At 44.8% G+C, this 19590-nt stretch overlaps 1 protein-coding gene across 1 annotated transcript; it reads left to right on the top strand.

The window, feature by feature from the left end:
• Positions 1–1870: 1870 nt before the first annotated feature.
• Positions 1871–18225, top strand: cckbrb (cholecystokinin B receptor b; the record flags this gene model as incomplete). The annotated part of the gene is made up of 5 exons (XM_080018832.1): positions 1871–2018; positions 11562–11813; positions 13180–13441; positions 14450–14577; positions 17681–18225. 5 exons carry the CDS (start codon positions 1871–1873, stop codon positions 18223–18225), a joined length of 1335 nt encoding a protein of 444 aa, XP_079874958.1.
• Positions 18226–19590: the final 1365 nt, after the last annotated feature.

Below are 19590 nucleotides of genomic sequence, written 5' to 3'. Positions count from 1 at the left end.
GTTGATGACACACATGCACGCACGCACGCACACACACACACACACACACACACACACACACACACCCATTTGCTGTAAACGGCCTACAGGGCTTGGAGCCATATGTTTGAACAGTCGATCACGGGGGTCCGGTAGCCACAGCTGCAGTGTGTGGAAGGAGACAGCGTTCTTCTTCAGCTTGACCTCACACTGATGCGGCTCTCCATCCATTACCCTCAGTCATCACCTTTTTCCGTGCTCGCCTGGAAAAAGGTTGATCCTCAGTGACGCCCATAGCCTGGCTGGGCTGAAGAAATGCCCTACGACAGCGTTTTCTAGTTTATTTATTTTTGTTTCGTTTGTCGTCTCCAATTTTTCTCAGACACTTTTGTTCATACGGATCCAAGCTCTTCTCCATCGGTACTGGAGCAGCAGTAATCACCACATCATGCCGGGTTGTGATTACTGCTTCCAGCAGGGAGCACTGTAGTGCTCTTACTGCTCACCTTGATTGGCGTACCTCAGAAGGCTTGTTAAGACTGGATAATTGACCCCACATGCCTTCAGACAGCTGCAATTAGGCCGGGAGAAAAATTATCCCCGACCCATGAACATCTTTCCTCACCGGGAGAATCATTTCAGCATTCAGCGGCCAAGTAGCCGGTCCCATTCACCGGCGCAATAACACACCTGAGTAAGCAGCGGCGATCGCCTCATGATTGCACAGTTGGTACGGAATAGACATGGTTCACTGAGTGGCTTTCGGGAAAACCAGGAGAGGGAAAACTTCCCCCGAAAGATCTGCGCATGTGATTCAAGTCATAAATGATGTTTGAATGGGCTGTCACTGGAGAACAAGAGAAATCATAGAGGATGATGATGTTTCTATTAGACAGGCAGAGTTTAAGTGAAAGTGGAAATCCATAAAAATAATTTGCGTTGGGTGGATTATATTTGGTTCCATTTGAAACTGCGAGCGATTTTCTTTCAACATCCGCACGTTCCCCCATATCAGCAGTTTCCAGCCCAAATCCAAATCCAAATCCACCACGACTGCCTTTTTCTTTCTCGCGTGCGCCCCATCAGTGCAGTCTTCCTGGGGAAAGCGGACCCCGCCACCAACAATGGGAACAGCGTAGAGAGGAGCTCATGCATAAAACACACATATTGAATGGCTGTCTTAAAAAGCACCAGCTCAAAAAAAAAAAGTATCAAATTCAGGATTAGGGATGTCACGGATTACCACTTTAATTTACCATTAGAGCATTATGTCACCGTGTGGGACAATACCAACGCTTTTGGTATTAGTACCACCCACATTAGTGTCACAGAATGGAGGCTACATTGTCTCATGGCCAAATGCAACCATGGGAATATAGATCATTACGCGCCACTTGGGGGCGTCGTCTCGGTATGCAAATAAGCACAACCCTTATTAGTTACTTCACCTTCGTGCACTGAACGAATCCTCCACCAGCTCCAATCCTCCGCCCCTTGACGCATCATCACCCCAGGAGACCGGGAGACCCCCCCCCCCCCCCATCGCCCCACTAGAGCCAACGCAGTGCGCGCCGCTCAGTCCGTGCGCCACTCCGCTGGAAGAGGCGCGCGTCATGATTTCACCGTTTCACCACGGAATGGAACAATGCCAAACAGAACCAACAAGTCAAAATTCAATCCCAGTGAGTAAACAATAGGGAGGAAGAAAAAAAAAATATATAGATATATATATATACATATATATATATAAATATATATATATATAAGTTTCCCCCCCAAAAAAAGCTTTCATCAGACGGGGCTGGGCTAAGGATGCACTTTCCACTTCTTTTGCCATGCTCCAATAGCAATCCATAGGATGCGCATATCAAACTTGCACTGACCCCGAAAAATGGATTTCTATGCGCTGAACGAGACGTCCGTGCTTTCTGGGTGCGTGGGAGCGCCGAACGGGACCGTGGATCAGAGCCTGGAGTCCAACACCACCAGCTGTGGGAACACCTCCACTGGCTTCACCCCACTGAGGATAAAACACAAAGGTGAGCTATAACTTATTACTTTGCCAGATAAAATATAATATTTTTTAATTGAATTAAATCAGTTGACACAATCAGTCCGTTTCCTCCACTTATAAATCAAGTAACAATAATAATAATAATATAAAACATATATAATAATAATAATAATAATAATACTGATGATGATGATGTTAATGATGATGATAATAATAATTAAGGTGAAAATTATGAAACTGAATTATTCCTTACAGTCAAATTAGGGGATACCACAGTCCATTTGAATTCAATTAGTGCTGGGCGACAAATCGTTATAATATCGACATTATGGTTTGAGACTAGCTACGTCTGGGATTTTGGTTATCGTTGTATAATTTAATTTGAATATGACTTTCTTCACTAAAAACTTCACTGGCCGCATACCTGCTCGGTCACATAATATCCACATGACATTGTTTCTCAAATAGTTATTGTGTGTGAATTTTTTAAATATCTTACCTTATGTCAAGGTATTGTCAAAGAGTATTGCGATGTTTGATTCTCGCCCAGCCCTAATTTCAATCTATGTTCATGTCTACAGGATAAAGGTGAGAGGCAGTCCTTTCTTTTTCAAAAGAGACCTTTTCAACTTGTACATACATACATATATATCCATACATGTACATACATACATACATACATACATACATAAACGTGAACAAAGTCAAATAAATAGGGTGTCAGACTCACATTGTAGCCTATAATGTGTTTGTGATTTATAAATACACCTATAACTCATAGGTGCACAGAGAGCAAACCAAACACACACTGGATTCATACATGACTGTGCAAGAGAGCCCTCACACATTGTAAATCGAATGCTTTCTTCCCATCGCTTCTGTTGCCACATTTCAGGGCTAATTCTTCGGCGTTATTCAATGTAGCGTATTCTCTCCTTCCCGAACCCAGCTGTTCCTTTATCAATCAACACATTCTATTTTAAACGGAGGCATTAATGGCTGCGCTTCCATGTGTTTTGCTCTGTGTGTTTACAGTACGTGCGAGCGCGCGCGTGTGCGTGTGTGCATGACTTGGAGCTGGATTTGAAATCCTCTTCGGTGTTGAGGTGGCGACAAAATGCATTCGTGACTGTATGAAGGAACACAAGTATATTGCATTCATTTTTATGCTGACATAAACCATCCATTATTCACTGTCATAATGACTGGTGTCTTTCCTCACCTTCCAGTGATCACATATCTCCAGTGCACCAGGGTGTGAGTGTTAATATTATACTGAACAATTTTAATAACACCACATAAGCAGTGGTGTATAGAGAATACAGTCACAACAAAAAGGGAATGTATTGAAATGTATGTATGACCATGACATTATGCGTTTTCTCGGTAATCCTGCTCTCATCATTAGAATTCCACCTGCATAGTGGTGGAATTCCTCTGCTGGCGCCACTTGCTGCTCCTCTGTCTTTTGTCTCCTCTTTGGGGTCTCGCTTGCATTTCCTTTTCTATCTGATTAGGCTTTTTGTGGCCTTATTGCTTTCTATATTTAGCATTGGCAGTGGTTTCAACTCATGATGAGTTATTGGACCTGGAGAGGGTAAAAAGCGATGAAACCATATTTACAATTTTTTGATGTTCAAAAATCACTCAATCATTAAGTCTTCCTCCCCTTAAGAATGTATACTATCCTAACCTGACCCTATAGGGATTTTAATGATATTTCCTAGATTTCTATAGTATCTCTCCATAGGAATCCTATTTGACCTTCCTCTCTCTCTCTCTCTCTCTCTCTCTCTCTCTCTCTCTCTCTCTCTCTCTCTCTCTCTCTCTCGCTCTCTCCCGCCCCCCTCTAATGTCTAATGTATTGCCATTGTTGCTTTTGCTATTATTTTTGTCAATGACAAACTCTAAGTACAGACACAATATTGATATTGAGAGATGGCGTAGGCACATGAATTGAAAAAAAAAATCATTAGTAATTGTTTTTTCATATTGCAGTGTACCAATTATTGATGCTTTTCATATACAGTATATTACAACATATCACGGCACATTTACTGCAGAAAAAAAATGATGTACAGTATTTAAAGATTTCTGCATAACAGAAAAAAGAGGATGTACATGTCATTATATTTTGTAATACATGTATATTGTTAAGAAGACTTCTCGTTTTGCTTTTTTCAGATTTTTTGTGTGTATTTGGCCTATGGCCTCCTTATGTGTGTATTTATTTAATTCTTTACTTTATTGACTTTACTTTACTATTCATTTTATTTTATTTTATTTTATTTTATTATTATTATTATTATTATCATCATTATTATTATTATTATTATTATTATTATTATTAATAAAAAATGTCTGTCTCAGACAATAACGCTTTTTTATGATAATTGTCTGTAGATACGCACCAATAATCACCATTACAAATTCTGAGTACATGTAAATGCATCTGGTAGAATAAAATCTATACACAGTATATGTATCACAATGACAACATACACCGATCAGTCACAACTGAGAAAACACCTCCCTAATATTGTGTAGCTCCCTCTCCTGCCGCCAAAACAGCTCCGACCGGTAGAGGCATAGACTCCACAAGACCTCTGAAGGTGTCTGTGGCACCAAGACGTTAGCAGCAGATCCTTGAAGTCCTGTTATGTCGTTTTCACACCAAAATTAGTGGCTGAAAATAGGCGATTGACACCTTTCCCATCGCCAGGATAAATGCCGTTTTTTTCTGGTGCATCACGTTCGACATCACGAACACGCCGGAAAAGGGGCGTGTCATGGTGCCAGTGTGATTGGGAACAAAACAGTAGAGGAGACAGCAATTTAAACAAACTACGACATAAAACTGGAAAACATGGTAAAAAAGTATTTTGAGCCGCTCAAACGAATCGGATCGTTCATGAACGACCCAACACTACAGTAGAATGGTGCGCGCACTGGTCCTTTTGCGGCTGGGAGCGGGTACCGGCGAGGAGCGTGGGGGTTCTCCGCCGTGCTCCCCACGGTGCGATCCCCACACTCACAACATTTCATGGTCCCCCATGCGGAAAAATGTCAATAACTTCTGATTTTGGATTCTAAATGGAATATGAAATGATGGAATGATACATGGATATTCCTGTCTATTTATGCACCAGTGGTGATACGTGTCGAAGTACCCTCCACATGAATGCCCAGACCCAAGGTTTCCCAGCAGAACATTACAGAGCATCACACTGCCTTCTTCCCGCAGTGCATCCTGGTGCCATCTCTTCCCCAGGCAAACAACGTACACGCTCTCTACCATCCACATGATGTAGAAGAAAACGTGATTCATCAGACCAGGCCACCTTCTTCCATTGCTCCATGGTCCAGTTCTGAAGCCCACGTGCCCATTGTAGGAGCTTTCGTCGGTGGACAGGGGTCAGCATGGACACTCAGACCAGTCTGCAGCCACCTAGCCCCCTACGCAGCAAGCTGTGATGCACTGTGTGTTCTGACACCTTTCTATCATAGCAGCATTAACTTTTTCATCAATTTGTGCTACAGTAGCTTCTCTGTGGGATCGGACCAGATGGGCTAGACTTCACTCCCCACCTGCATCAATGAGCCCATGGGCGCCCATGACCCTGTCGCCTGTTCACCGGTTGTCCTCCATTGGACCACTTTTGGTAGGTACTAACCACTGCATACCGGGAACATTCCACCATACCTGCCATTTTGGAGGTGCTCTGACCCAGTCGTCTAGCCATCACAATTTGGCCCATGTCAAAGTGGCTCAGATCCTTACGCTTGTCCACTTCTCCATTTCCATTATGCTTCCAACACATCAACTTCAAGAACTGACTGGTCACTTGCTGCTTAATATATGCCACCCCTTGACAGGTGCCATTGTAACAAGATGATCGATGTTATTCACTTCACCTGCCAGTGGTTTTAATGTAGCGGCTGATAGGTGTATTTCCATCTATTGCAAAATATATTGGAGACCTTCCATCTGTCCAAATATAGTTTTCATGTCAACGTAGTTTCATTCCTATGGGGAAAGCTGGAAGCCAACTTTCACCATTCCATTCCTACTTGTTGATTTTCGACAATCACTCAGACATTAACACACCGCCAGGCAGGAGTACGACTCCATTTGTAATCATCACTAAGCAAGTCACCTCATCCACTTATTGAATAGACGAGTAAAACCATCCATCTCCCCCCTCGAGAGGCTTCAAATACTCTTCCGCTCTCAGATCAACAAGGGATAATTACGGGGTAGACTTTTTTTAACCGTTCTGTAGCAGGGGGGCAATTGTCAGGGGGGGGTGGGGATGATGAACGCGGACAAAGATGGTCCGTGAGTCACTGACAGGAGGGCGGCCACGCCCTCACGGTCTCCAGCTTCTCCTAATCCAAAAGGCACGTGAAACAAAATCCCTAATCCCCACTTCCTGATTCTCTCACTTTGCGCTCGGCTCGCTCGGATCGCTCTTCGGTTGTGTATTGCGCGGAAAAGTGTCTCCGCCGTCGCACTGTCGAGACTGAAAGATGGACGTCCGTCCGTCTCTGAGGCTCGATCAAACGCCCCAGGAGCCCTCGGATCTAGTGAAGCCCGGGCTGACATTTGCGGTGCTGGATTATCCACTCGCTGTGACATTTACCAGTATATCAGACGCGCAGGACGAGTGGGAGACGGGGATTCCCACAATGACACCGGAGTCAACTGGGATGGACACTGGCACACATTGGACTTGAACACATTTGTGTGTGTGTGTGTGTGTGTTTGTGTGTGTGTGTGTGTGTGTGTGTGTGTGTGTGTGTGTGTGTGTGTGTGTGTGTGTAGCAAGAAAAAGCGAGTCAATAAATATTCAGATTAATGCCGGGTTGGGGCGGGGACTGGTGAAAACATGAAAACTAAAATATTCATTGGTTTGTCACTAAACCTTATTATTAATTCAACAAGTATCGCGCTGCAATTCTAACCGCGGATTCGATGCGGGGAGCGGAAAAAAATTACACCCATTTGTTTTGCTTTTTCCATCTCGCACAACATTCCTGTAGCGACAAATTTGTCAGGAAGAAGCCGTAGACACTCAACCATATTTGGCTGCTGGGACAAAGAAGTTAAACCGGCCTATTAATATAATTTTGAGGAGTTTTAATGGAATTTTGTACTGTGCCGCCATCTCTTTTACTCTCTCTCTCTCTCTTTCTCGCTCTCTCTCTCTCTTTCTCGCTCTCTCCGTCACTGTGCCTACATGTGCGCGGTTCCAATAAAGCAGACATCCGGTAGGTATGTGTTCGCCGGCCGCTGTGTTTACTCTAACGCTGAACGGCGATGTGTCGGCGAGGAAGAAGCGCGGCGGCGTCTCCTCCTCCGAGTTCCGCTTTCGACTCTCCTTTTTCAAATTAAATTTTTTTTCCCCCTCCACAAAAAAAAAAAAAAAAAAAAAGAAAAAAAAAAAAAAGCCAGATACGACTGTGGAAGTGACGTTTCAAGATTCAAGATTCAAGAGGTTTATTTGTCACATACATATACGTACGTTCATACATATATGCAGTGAAATGTCTTTGCTACGCCCCCGGAGATGATGCACAATAGTTACTGAACCGAATATAATAGTGAACCTAATTCCTACCTAGCAACTAACTGAAAAAAACGGATTCCTAAAACGTAATGCAGTTAGTGAATAGAATAATATAAATAAAATAAAATAAAAATAAAATAAGACTGAAAAAGACAATACAAAGTGGGGGTACAAAATAGAAGGGAATAGAGTTATGTATATGGGATAAGCTATTTGTATATACAGATATGTGCAGTAAAGTGCATGTGAATAAAATGATTTCCAGGCGTCTTTGTTGAGTCGTTACTTTCACAAAAAAAAAAAAAAAGGGAGAAACCTCAAACCTTAAATGATACGATACTCTTGTAAGCAAATGACTGGAGGTGAACTGAAGAGTGGAGCCGAGGAGTAATGTGATTCAGGACATTAAAGAGACTCATCGCAGGTACTGCACTGTAGGTACTTATCCCCCCCCGCCACATTATCCTGGAGGAACTGGTACGTACTGGTATACATACTGATATATGGACACAAACACACACGCACACGCACGCGCATGCGCACACACACACGCACACACACACACACACACACACACACACACACACACACACACACACACACACACACACACACACACACACACACACACTTTGGTTGATGGGGCATAGAAAAGAGAGCTGGAGTGACTTATTGATCGGCTGAAACCATCGCCGGTTCTAATCCTCGCAGAGCGATCGAGGCAGGAGCTGGCCAACGCGAGCCAAGTGAAGTGCACCCGTTTGATTATGAGTCGCTATATCAGGGGGCCAACTGGCCGACGTGGATTTTTGCGCGAACCCCTCCTCCGATGTAAAGCCGCCGTCAGCCGTTTAGTAGCGGTATGGATCGAGCACTCTCCAGCGTCCTCACCCTGAATTAGAGCTCGGGAGCCGCTGTTTGACAAACAGATCGATGAGGTTCTGGTTTAATGGAGCGGCATGACGGGCCACGTCCACAAAGTGACGAGTCAGGTGTGTGTGATCCCTGTGTGCCGGGGGGTAACAGAGGCAGTACAAGCGGGAGGCAGAGGTTTTTACCTGAGTTTGAAATGACCCTTTATTGATCCCCCCCCAGGGATTAATGAAGTCTTATATCTCAGTCTTATATCGTCTTACCTTCACGAATATAGAGGCTGCGTTTTTTGAATTGTGAATCCATTCCTGATGAGCAGTCAGCGATGTGTAGCCCCAACAATCCCTGAAAGTAACCTACACGGGGCTAATGTGGCTTACAATATGAATGAATAATACAATTCAGAAAATAATTGAATTGAAGAGGGGAAAGGTAAATGGCCCCAAGGTGGAAGAAAGCCCGGCTCCCCCAACTCCACCACAGCCCAAAATAAAGAGGTGCTTCACAAAGGCTTTTTAACAATGTAGTATCATTTTTAGATTCGTACTTTTCACCTTTGAGGCACTCAGAAGATTCTTGAAAGCAAGGGACATGAAACAGAAAATGGTGGACACAATTAAGGAAGAATAATAATTAAAGAATAAGAATACAATTTTGATTGACTCTAATTTAAGGAAACTGAGAAATAAAAAAAGGACTGGTATAGAAGCAGGAGACGGGCAGAGACAGCACAACGGCTGCATGCCCTGAACTGTAACACATTTCTTTTGGCACCCGTTATTCTATCACTTTGACTTGTCGTCGGCAAGGTTTCCCAACCGAAATATCCCAATGTGATAAGCTTTCTGAACTCGCACTGCTTGGAAATATATACAGAACAATATTTGGAGAGATTGCTGCTCCTCTTGAGCTGAAACGGTCGCCGCTCTGCCGATGTCGCTGTCCTGCGGAACACCGACATCTATCTTTAAAAGATGTGTTTGAAAATCGACTCGCACAAGCCACACTAAGGCGGCGATTTCTACTTATCGCACATTTTCAGACAATACGTTTCGCTCGGGTAAGGGAGAACGTGTTCAAGGGTTTCGGAAAAGCTTATCAGATCGGCAAATCGGCAGAGAAAACCTGAAATCCGAGCGCCACGGCGGTCTCGGCCGCGGACCTTTCTTAGAGTCCTTCGACGGAGCGCAGCAGTGAGCGCCAAAATTAAAAGACACCGAGGTAGAAAGAGGAAAACAGTGGATACCGGTTTGGGGGGAACGGGAACGCCCCTGCAGTGGATTGGGTTCCGATGTCTACTCTGCAAAGGAAGTGTAAATGAAACACTTCACACACACACACACACACACACTGAAATGTGTTTGTTTGTGTGTGCGTGTGTGTGTGTGGGTCTGGGTCCGGGTCCAGGTCCGGGGGTTCAAATATGCGTTGCATTTGGGCGTGCATGGGCGAAGCGCTCCACAGTGTAGGTCTGACGCACGGGACCTGGAGGCTGAAGGGAGAGCCCCCCCCCCCACAAGCAGTGAGGTGAAGTTAACCGGCGGGGAGCGAGGACGGCGCTTTAGTGGGACGCGGTGCGGTGAATCTGCTAATCCCCCGGGGGCTCAGACTCTGGGCGACGTGCCATTTTTTAAAGGGCTGCCACGGCTTTTGTAGCAATGCAGACTATTAAAAAAAATAAAAATAAAAATCTAAAAACAGAAAGTGTTATTCATTCTGTGGTCCCCCGTGGTCGTCGAAAACCAGCGTCTAAGCAAACAGACTTCCCACTGGAAATCTGTTTGCCTTTCGTACCCTTATCTTTTTCGGTTGCAAGGCACACTTATCAAAGACATTATTCTATGAATCTCGATCAATTAAACTTCTTAGTTATTTTTAGTTATTTTATTCCCCTAAGCCGACACTTTCCTCTTTGTGATTGTAATTCCCTCTTTCGCTGCCCCCGCCCCCCATCCATCAGAACACCGTTTTCTCAAAGCGAATAAACCACACACACACATTTCTGTATCCACCCCCCCCGGAACACCCAGTTATAAGAAAGTATTTTCTTCCCAGAATGAATCACTTCTACTATGACTACAGAGAAATGAATCAGATGAGGTCGCCGGGGATCGCACACCGACCTGAACTACTCTCCCCATTCCCATCCTAGTCGTACACACATACATTTCATGATCCTTCTTAAATATCCTCACTCATGTAAAGCCGCAAAAACACCTAAGATCAATGCATATATGAATATTACATCCTACAAGCACAAAAACAGACATGCACACAGAGTATCTATGGGACTATGAATATATCTGTCATCCGGTTAGATGTAGATGCTGTTGGCTCAAGGCAGTTGTGATCAACGCGGACAGAAATGCTATTGCTTGATACGTAGAATAATAGCAATCAATAATGTTCAACGAGAGGCTGATGATGGGCTTTTCTCCGAAATCACTTTCTTCCAAGGCTCTTTCAGGAGACTCAAAATGGCACTCGAACCACTCCTGGCGGTACGCAGAATACTCAAAAAGAACTTTAGCCCTATTTGCACTGGACTTGCAGGAACATCTGGCGACACTTTGGGCAATTTGGGAGCATAATTGCTTTACGGTTAGTAGTTTTGTCACTTTTTCACGGCTGTTGAAACTATTACCAGTGGAGCGGTTGCAGTGGAAATCACAATGTTTCTACAGCATCTGCATGTCTTGCATCCAATATCAAGTCAGTCTTTTTGTCCCCAATGGTGAAGTTGGTTTTTTCTATATGTTGTTCTTGGTTTGCACCTGATCGTGTTACGTCGCGTAACCTCCCCTATCCAGCTCCTATTATCCCTCAAGAGCATCCTCCAGGCTCGGCCGGCAGAAAATAATAGCTTCAATTGGGTAATCAATAGTAATGGATGAGAAAGTAAGAGGTAGTACTGGAAGGCAAATGGGCAAAGACGTGTACCGTCTAGGGCGAGGCTTTTTTGTAACGCTTCGTACCATTTTGTCCTCCCGTTGCCCCCAGTATGTGGACACTCCTCATCTCTTCCTGCCTTCTCTAATGCCCGCCCCCTCTCTGCATTCGTCCTTTCTCTCCTCCTCTTTCCCCGCCTCCCCCCATCTCTCCCTCCCTTCCTCGCTTCCTTCCAGACGAGGACCACACCTTTCGCATCCTGCTCTACTCGCTCATCTTCCTCCTGAGCGTCTTCGGCAACCTGCTCATCATCCTGGTGCTGACCGTCAACAAGCGCATGCGCACGGTGACCAACACCTTCCTGCTGTCGCTGGCCGTCAGTGACCTCATGATGGCCGTCTTCTGCATGCCCTTCAACCTCATCCCCAGCATCCTCAAGGACTTCATCTTCGGAGCCGCCATGTGCAAGATAGTGGCCTACCTCATGGGTGAGGGCTGGGAAGTCGGCGGCTGGGGGGCGGGGGGTAGTTAGAGGTGGAGAGGATTCGGGGGTCCACGCCAAAAACTGCACGTCTCCATAATATACCCGACGAGGACCAAGACTGACTGACCTCAGTTCATTATCCCAAGTTCATTACATATTATTTTAGCTTGGAACCTCTTTGGTGTCACGGCATACACTACACCAAAAGCTTATCATCTGGGTAGCGCGGGTCTGCTTGCTGCGGACTTTCAGGCTCCATCTGAAACTGATAAAGAATTGGTTCGATTTAAATCACAGAGTGTATTAAAAAGCAAGACAACCACTAAAGTAGCGCTCTCTGGAGCAAGAGACGGACAGGGTGAATAATAGCAGGCTCATATGAAATGGACGGACAGAGGCGGAGAAATGGAAAAACATGGCGCGGGGAAGAGAGGGAGAGTTTGGAGGGGAAGGGCGGGGCCCCCGTTATGGAGAGGAAAGCCTTCTGTGAGTTGACTGCAAAAGGCAGATTTGATGAAAGTGAACTCGACATTCCATGGGAGGGCAGGGCGGATGACAGAGAGCCGTCATTAGGACGTGTTGTGAGGCAGCGGGCAGGCTCCGGGGAACGACACTCCGGGGCTGATTGCTCATCGCCCCGTGCGCTGCAGCTCCTCCTGCAGCTCCACAGCGGCACGGCGCTGGGTCCTGGCTTGGGCGTCGTTTGCTGCTTTTTCCCGGTTCTTTTCTCCGTTTGCGACTCTCTCTCTCTCTCTCTCTCTCTCTCTCTCTCTCTCTCTCTCTCTCTCCCCCACACAACACCCACCCTCTAACGCCATCCTAACATCCACCCATCTTGTTTTTCTTCCTATCCCATTCTCTCTCTTACAAACACACACACACACACACACACACACACACACACACACACACACACACACACACACACACGAGCACACACGAGCGCTGCGTTTGTATTATATTGCGGCAGAGGATGTGGATTAGAGATGTCTAGAGTAATTTCCCCTGTCTTGGCCCCGTCAGCAGGGAGATGTAAGATCACGTCAGTGGCCCAGGCCAATATGATTTTCTCCACCACAAGACCCCGATAACCATCTCCTCCTACCTTTCCCCGCAATGCATCCATATCTGACAGAGGCACAATGTGGATGCAGTTTTTCATCCAGCGGCACTCTGCTCGAAGTTTAGTAACCTGATATCCATCAGACGAACTCGACACACATTGGTAATTTGGATGAGCTCAAAAGAAATCTGGCTTCCTTCATTCTTATTTTATTTATTCAACATTTCATAACGCACGCCACTACTCACGCTGAGTTGTTGTTCACGTTTTTTTTATCTCCATTATTTCCGTTTTCCCTCTCCCGCAGGCATATCCGTCAGCATCTCCACATTTAGCTTGGTCGCCATAGCGATTGAGCGCTACAGCGCCATATGTAACCCCCTGAAGTCACGGGTGTGGCAGACCCGATCCCACGCTTACCGGGTCATTGCCGCCACCTGGGTGATGGCCTTCATCATCATGACCCCGTATCCCATTATCAGCCACCTGGACGCCTTCCCACGTCAAGACAACACCACCGGACACCAGTGCCGCCACAAGTGGCCGCGCGTCAAGGCCGAGCAGACCTGGTAAGAGTTATCGTTCCATAGCAAATGTACGGCGTGCATGTTGAAGGAATTGTTCTGATATTTTTTTTGGTTTATCCTTGTTTAATACTCGCCCCTCATGTAGTATGTACTGTAGGTTCTAGTGTTTACTCCAAACTGGATGCTCCACCCCTCCCCCAGGAGTTCAATGGAAGAAAGGGGGGGGGGGGATACACATTTTGCGTTTAGTGCAAAAACTCACTTCATGTTTCAGGCAACGCTTGCATGATGCAACAGCAGTCAGACCTTTGCAAGTTATAAAAAAATTAATAAATATTGAAAAAAACAAAACTTTTCGAAATTCCGTGTTTGCTGGCGCTGTTTAAAGTGCCGTTCCTCGGTGTTGTCACCGGCGTCGCACCCAAATGTGTGACCTGCCAAATCAATCCCGTCCAAAAGATTCCTTTAAAGCCACACTCGCTAAATTTTAACGATTATGTCCACTCCAGGAAAATTTGATTCCAATGTTGGATGATCACGAATGAAGGAGAAAAGTTTTCAGCCACCGGCAGACGGCAAAGGGGTTGTAGATCGTAGAGAGTGTTTTCTCCAGAAGCCAGAATGCTCCTTTTGGCAATAGAATGTTTGCAGTGTCATAAACCCCTACGATGAAGCGCCTCTGCCTGTAAGGGCAGGGATGTGACAGCTAGAGATGCAATCTGTGCACCGTCTAAGCAGGTATTCCGCTGCACGCTTGTTTACTTCCATGTTTGGAGCTGGAGTCATCGGCAGGCATTCTCAGCCCTCGTGAAATGGAGCAGACGGTAACGGCCCAAGCTGTTTCCCTATGTTTTGCTGTGTGCTTTGAGGGTATTTACGAGCTTTGGCCTTCTCTGTTTCTTCTCTGATGGAATGTGCGTGTGTGTGTGTGGTGTGTGTGTGTGTGTGTGTGTGTGTGTGTGTGTGTGTGTGTGTGTGTGTACAGATACATGCTGTGTGCAGATTTGTGCTGTTTTTTATTACCAAGTTATCACTTCCTTTGTGTCCCAGGTGCATTCTAATGCTGCTGGTGTTGTTTGTGATCCCGGGGGTGGTAATGATCGTGGCCTACGGACTCATCTCCAGGGAACTCTACAGAGGAATCCAGTTTGAGATGGGCCAGAAGAAGGAATCGACCGGTGAGTCGAAAATGCTGACCAGGTCTGAACCTTGATTCACCTGCTTTGCTCCACCTGAGCTGTGATGGAGAAGTAAACCTACCTAAAGGGCGGACAGCTGCTTGGGAGACTAGTTTTACACTCAATACAGCAATTTACTTGAAAAAGTAATTTAAATCGCACAATAGAAAGCACATTGTAATGTATTTCAGACTATAAATATTTCAATATTTTTTGGGTTATTTATTGTGTGTTTTGCAATTTATGAGGACAAGTTGCACCCGTTTCAGTGCACTGTATGTCTGCTTAGCAGCACCTAGGACAAGTTAGAAAGGCTCCAATGTTATAATTCACATTGAGCTGAAAATGTTTATGGAATCCTGACTCTAGTTAAAATCTGAGATTTCATTAACACTCCAATCATTCTCATATGTGTGGGTTAAGCATAGCATAACCTTTTTGTGGGCGTATGAGTGTGAGTCTGTGATGATTTAACAGGATGCAGTGTTTTGCCGATGTTCCATTAGAGGATGAAATCAGCAGCTGCAGGACTGGACACTGCCATCTGTTTGGTGTCGGACAGAGGGAAATGGGGGGCGGGGGGAGGGGGTTGGAGGGAGGGGTCATCAGGTGATTCCAAAAACAAGTGCAAAGACTAAAGCAAGGGATGGGGACGGGTGAGAGCGCCGCGAATACATAACAGCAGTTTGTGCTCCGCTTTAAACCGGGTTACACTTAAGGATTGCTCAGGAAATACAGACGACACGAAACCACCGCTGCAAATGCTGCTGAGCTTGATTTGGGGCCTCCATTAATATATTATGGAATAACATTTCTATTTGCGGAAAAGCGTCCCCTCATGAACATAGTCATCCTCAGAGACTCAAAACAACATTATGAAAAAAAAAAGGATTGATTTACTTTTTCTCTGAGGGATAAAACTGTGCATCACTTTTCTGCCAATTAAGGTGAGCATTTTCAGAGCTACAATTCACCGAAAACCGTTTCCTCTTTGACAATACTTGGTTGCAATTTTCAGAAATGGAAGGGAGCAAACCAGGGGCTACAGGGATATTCAGTACAGCCCTGGATGGCTCAATGTGTTTTTGTGTGTTATACATCGGTACATACAAATACAGTATACAACACTATATATTATATACAGTATATAATATATATATATAATATACTGTATATATTTATACATATATAATATACTGTATATAATATACAGTATATATATATATAAATATATATATATATATATATTAAAAAAAAAATATATATATATATATATATATATATATATACACAGTGGTGTGAAAAAGTGTTTGCCCCCTTCCTGATTTCTTATTTTTTTGCATGTTTGTCACACTTAAATGTTTCAGATCATCAAACACATTTTAATATTAGACAAAGATAACACAAGTAAATACAAAATGCAGTTTTTAAATGAAGGTGTTTATTATTGAGGGGAAAAAAAATCCAAACCTACATGGCCCTGTGTGGAAAAAGTGATTGCCCCCCCCCCCGTTAAAACATAAATTAACTGTGGTTTATCACATCTTTGGAAAGCTGAGTTCAATTTCTCTAGCCACATCCAGGCCTGATTACTGACACTCCTGTTCTCAATCAAGAAATCACTTAAATAGGACCTGCCTGACAAAGTGAAGTGGACCAAAAGAGCCTCAAAAGCTAGACATCATGCTGCGATCCAAAGAAATTCAGGAACAAATGAGAAACAAAGTAATTGAGATTATCAGTCTTTAAAAGGTTATAAAGCCATTTCTAAAGCGTTGGGACTCCAGCGAACCGCAGTGAGAGCCGTTATCCACAAATGGCGAAAAGATGGAACAGTGGTGAACCTTCCCAGGAGTGGCCGGCCGACCAAAATTACCCCAAGAGCGCAGCGACGACTCATCCAAGAGGTCACAAAAGACCCCACAACAACATCCAAAGAACTGCAGGCCTCACTTGCCTCAGTTAAGGTCAGTGTTCATGACTCCACCATAAGAAAGAGACGTAAGAGGCAAAAACCAAAACCCACTGCTGCGCAAAAAGAAAATAAAGGCTCGTCTCAGTTTTGCCAGAAAACATCTTGATGATCGCCAAGACTTTTGGGAAAATACTGTGTGGACTGACGAGACAAAAGTTGCATTTCAGAAAAAGAACACCATACCAACAGTAAAATATGTTGGTGGTAGTGTGATGGTCTGGGGCTGTTTTGCTGCTTCAGGACCTGGAAGACTTGCTGTGGAAAATGGAACCATGAAATCTGCTGTCTACCAAAGAATCCTGAAGGAGAATGTCCGGCCATCTGTTCGTGACCTCAAGCTGAAGCGCACTTGGGTTCTGCAGCAGGACAATGACCCAAAACACACCAGCAAGTCCACCTCTGAATGGCTTAAGATAAACAAAATCAAGACCTTGGAGTAGCCTAGTCAAAGTCCTGACCTGAATGCGATTGAGATGCTGTGGCATGACCTTAAAAGGGCGGTTCACGCTCAAACCCTCCAATCTGGCTGAATTACAACAATTCTGCAAAGATGAGTGGGCCAAAATTCCTCCACAGCACTTTAAAAAGACTCATGGCCAGTTATCGCATACACTTGATTGCAGTTGTTGCTGCTAAGGGTGGCCCGACCAGTTATTAGGTTTAGAGGGCAATCACTTTTTTATACAGGGCCATGTAGGTTTGGATTTTTTTCCCCTCAATAAAACACCTTCATTTAAAAACTGCCTTTTGTGTTAACTTGTTATCTTTGTCTAATATTTAAATTTGCTTGATGATCTGAAACATTTAAGTGTGACAAACATGCAATAAAACTAAATCAGGGAGGGGCAAACACTTTTTCACACCACTGTATATATCTGTGATTTAAGGTTATTCTTTTAGAGCTTAGAATTGTTTTCCACTCAATACATTAAAAACTTCCCTTTACACAAAAGAAAGCACGTGGTAATGTATTTTTTTATATATACTGTATGCGTGTATATCACTCTGTAATTGTGACTTAGTTATTCTTTTAGAGCTGTCAATACCACCAGTCTGGTGGTATTCTATCTTCCAGGGTTTCACCTCTCTCCTCTTTTTTTTATTCTATTAAATATCTCCCGTTTTCAGGTAGGAACGGCCTGAGGAATGGCCTGACCTCCACCGTGTCCAGTGGGAGCGATGATGGCGACGGATGCTACGTCCACGTGGTCCCGCGCCCGCACTCGGTGGAGATGTCCACCCTGTCCCCCCTGGGCAAGGCTCCTAAAGTGGAGCGGCCCCGCAGCAACACCTCGGAGGCCAAGCTGGAGGCCAAGAAGCGGGTGATCCGCATGCTGGTGGTCATCGTGGTGCTGTTCTTCCTCTGCTGGATGCCTCTCTACTGCGCCAACACCTGGCGGGCCTTTGACCACGCCTCTGCCAAGCGCATGCTCTCCGGCCGACCCATCTCCTACATCCAGCTGATGTGCTACACCTCCGCCTGCGTCAATCCCATCATCTACTGCTTCATGAACACGCGCTTCCGCAAAGCGCTGCTCACCACCTTCTCCTGCTGCACGGCGCCGTGCCGCCGCGGCCGCGGGCTGCGAGACAACGAGGAGGATGTCATGGCAACGGGAGCATCCATGTCCAAGTTCAGTTATACTACAGTCAGCACCATGGGAACCTGCTGAGGGAGATGGATGTAGGCACAGCCCAGAGGAGACAGGAACCACGGCAACGCAGCGATGCACATCCGTTATCTTTAGGTGATCCTTAGTTGGTAGGAGCAGAATGGGATGAAAAAAAACAAAAAACAGGCCACATTGTTTATAATAAAGAGAGGCTCACCGTACGACCGCGGTAAAAAAAATCTGTACTCATTCACAACCTAGTTTTGTGTACATTTTTTTTCATAATTCTAATGAAACAACAAAAAACGATAAAAATACAATCTACTGTCACAGGAGCATTGGATTTCCTCTTTATTTATCTAGGAAAGTGATGACTGTGTGTTAGGCAGAGTGCGAGGGTCTCCCCATCATTACGTTACAGCAGATATAGCTATGGTAATTTCTTATTTTATTTTTGTTTGTCGCTCAAACTAATCTAACCTTCATCTTTGTAAACGATGGCTCCAGATTTGCCTTGCACACTGTAAGTGCCTGCTTGGATACAGAGCCCTACCTTAGTGCTGTGAGAGACTATAGCAGCATATAAGCTACAGTAGAAGTGGTAGCTTGACCTCCAGGGGCGGCGTTTGTAAGACACCGCTCAGCTTTGACCTTACGCAGCGCTCTCCCAAAATAACTGAACATTTCCTCCAGTTAGGAGCTGGTGGTAACTGTTTCCTCCGTGTTAACGGCAAAATGGTCAATGGTGAAAACCCCTAAAAGGTAATGGATGTTTTTTTTAATTTTTATTATGGAGTCGTACTGTTTGTTGGTCTGTCGTGTTATTGCAGCATCATTTATTTTGTGTGTTGCTCTGTTTGTCATGTGGCCTTGCTGTTGCAGATTAACATGAGTATTCTTTAGCCAAGAGTTGTTGGCAATGTGGATAAAATGTCTTTTGGGGCAGGGTCGTCAAGACCCAACTCGAGACCTACCCTACTCACTCCCGAGCCCTGGGAGAGGTTATAAGTTAAGGACTGACTTCAAGATGTGGGTGTTTGGGTCATTAATAGTACAATGTGGCATAGGTTACTTTCTTTTATCTCCTCAGTGTTCAATATATATTGGCAATGCTTGGTAAATAAGAACTCATCATCTTGCCATTAAAAAAACCCTTTAGTATATGGGGCCTGTGATATAATTGCTATCGATGACAACCTTAAAACCAGTCCAGCATTGTGTTGTGAAGTGAAGCATTCACTATTTACCACTTAAATGGTGTAGTCCATTCACATGGTACTTGCTTTGCCCTGTGTTACTGAGCTCATCAGTCTCAACCCTTGGCCAGTGCAGCCAGGTTTCGATGCTTTGTTAGTTCCGTGCCCGTCTGTCATGCCCGCCTTCCCAGCTTCTCCGCTCGCTTGGCACTAATTATGTTACATCAGC

The sequence above is a fragment of the Zeus faber genome (assembly GCF_960531495.2).
Source record: "Zeus faber genome assembly, chromosome: 18".
In the NCBI taxonomy this organism is placed as follows: Eukaryota; Metazoa; Chordata; class Actinopteri; order Zeiformes; family Zeidae; genus Zeus; species Zeus faber.
The sequence above is the reverse complement of the archived record's forward strand: the minus strand, read 5'-3'. Positions and strand labels throughout refer to the sequence as shown.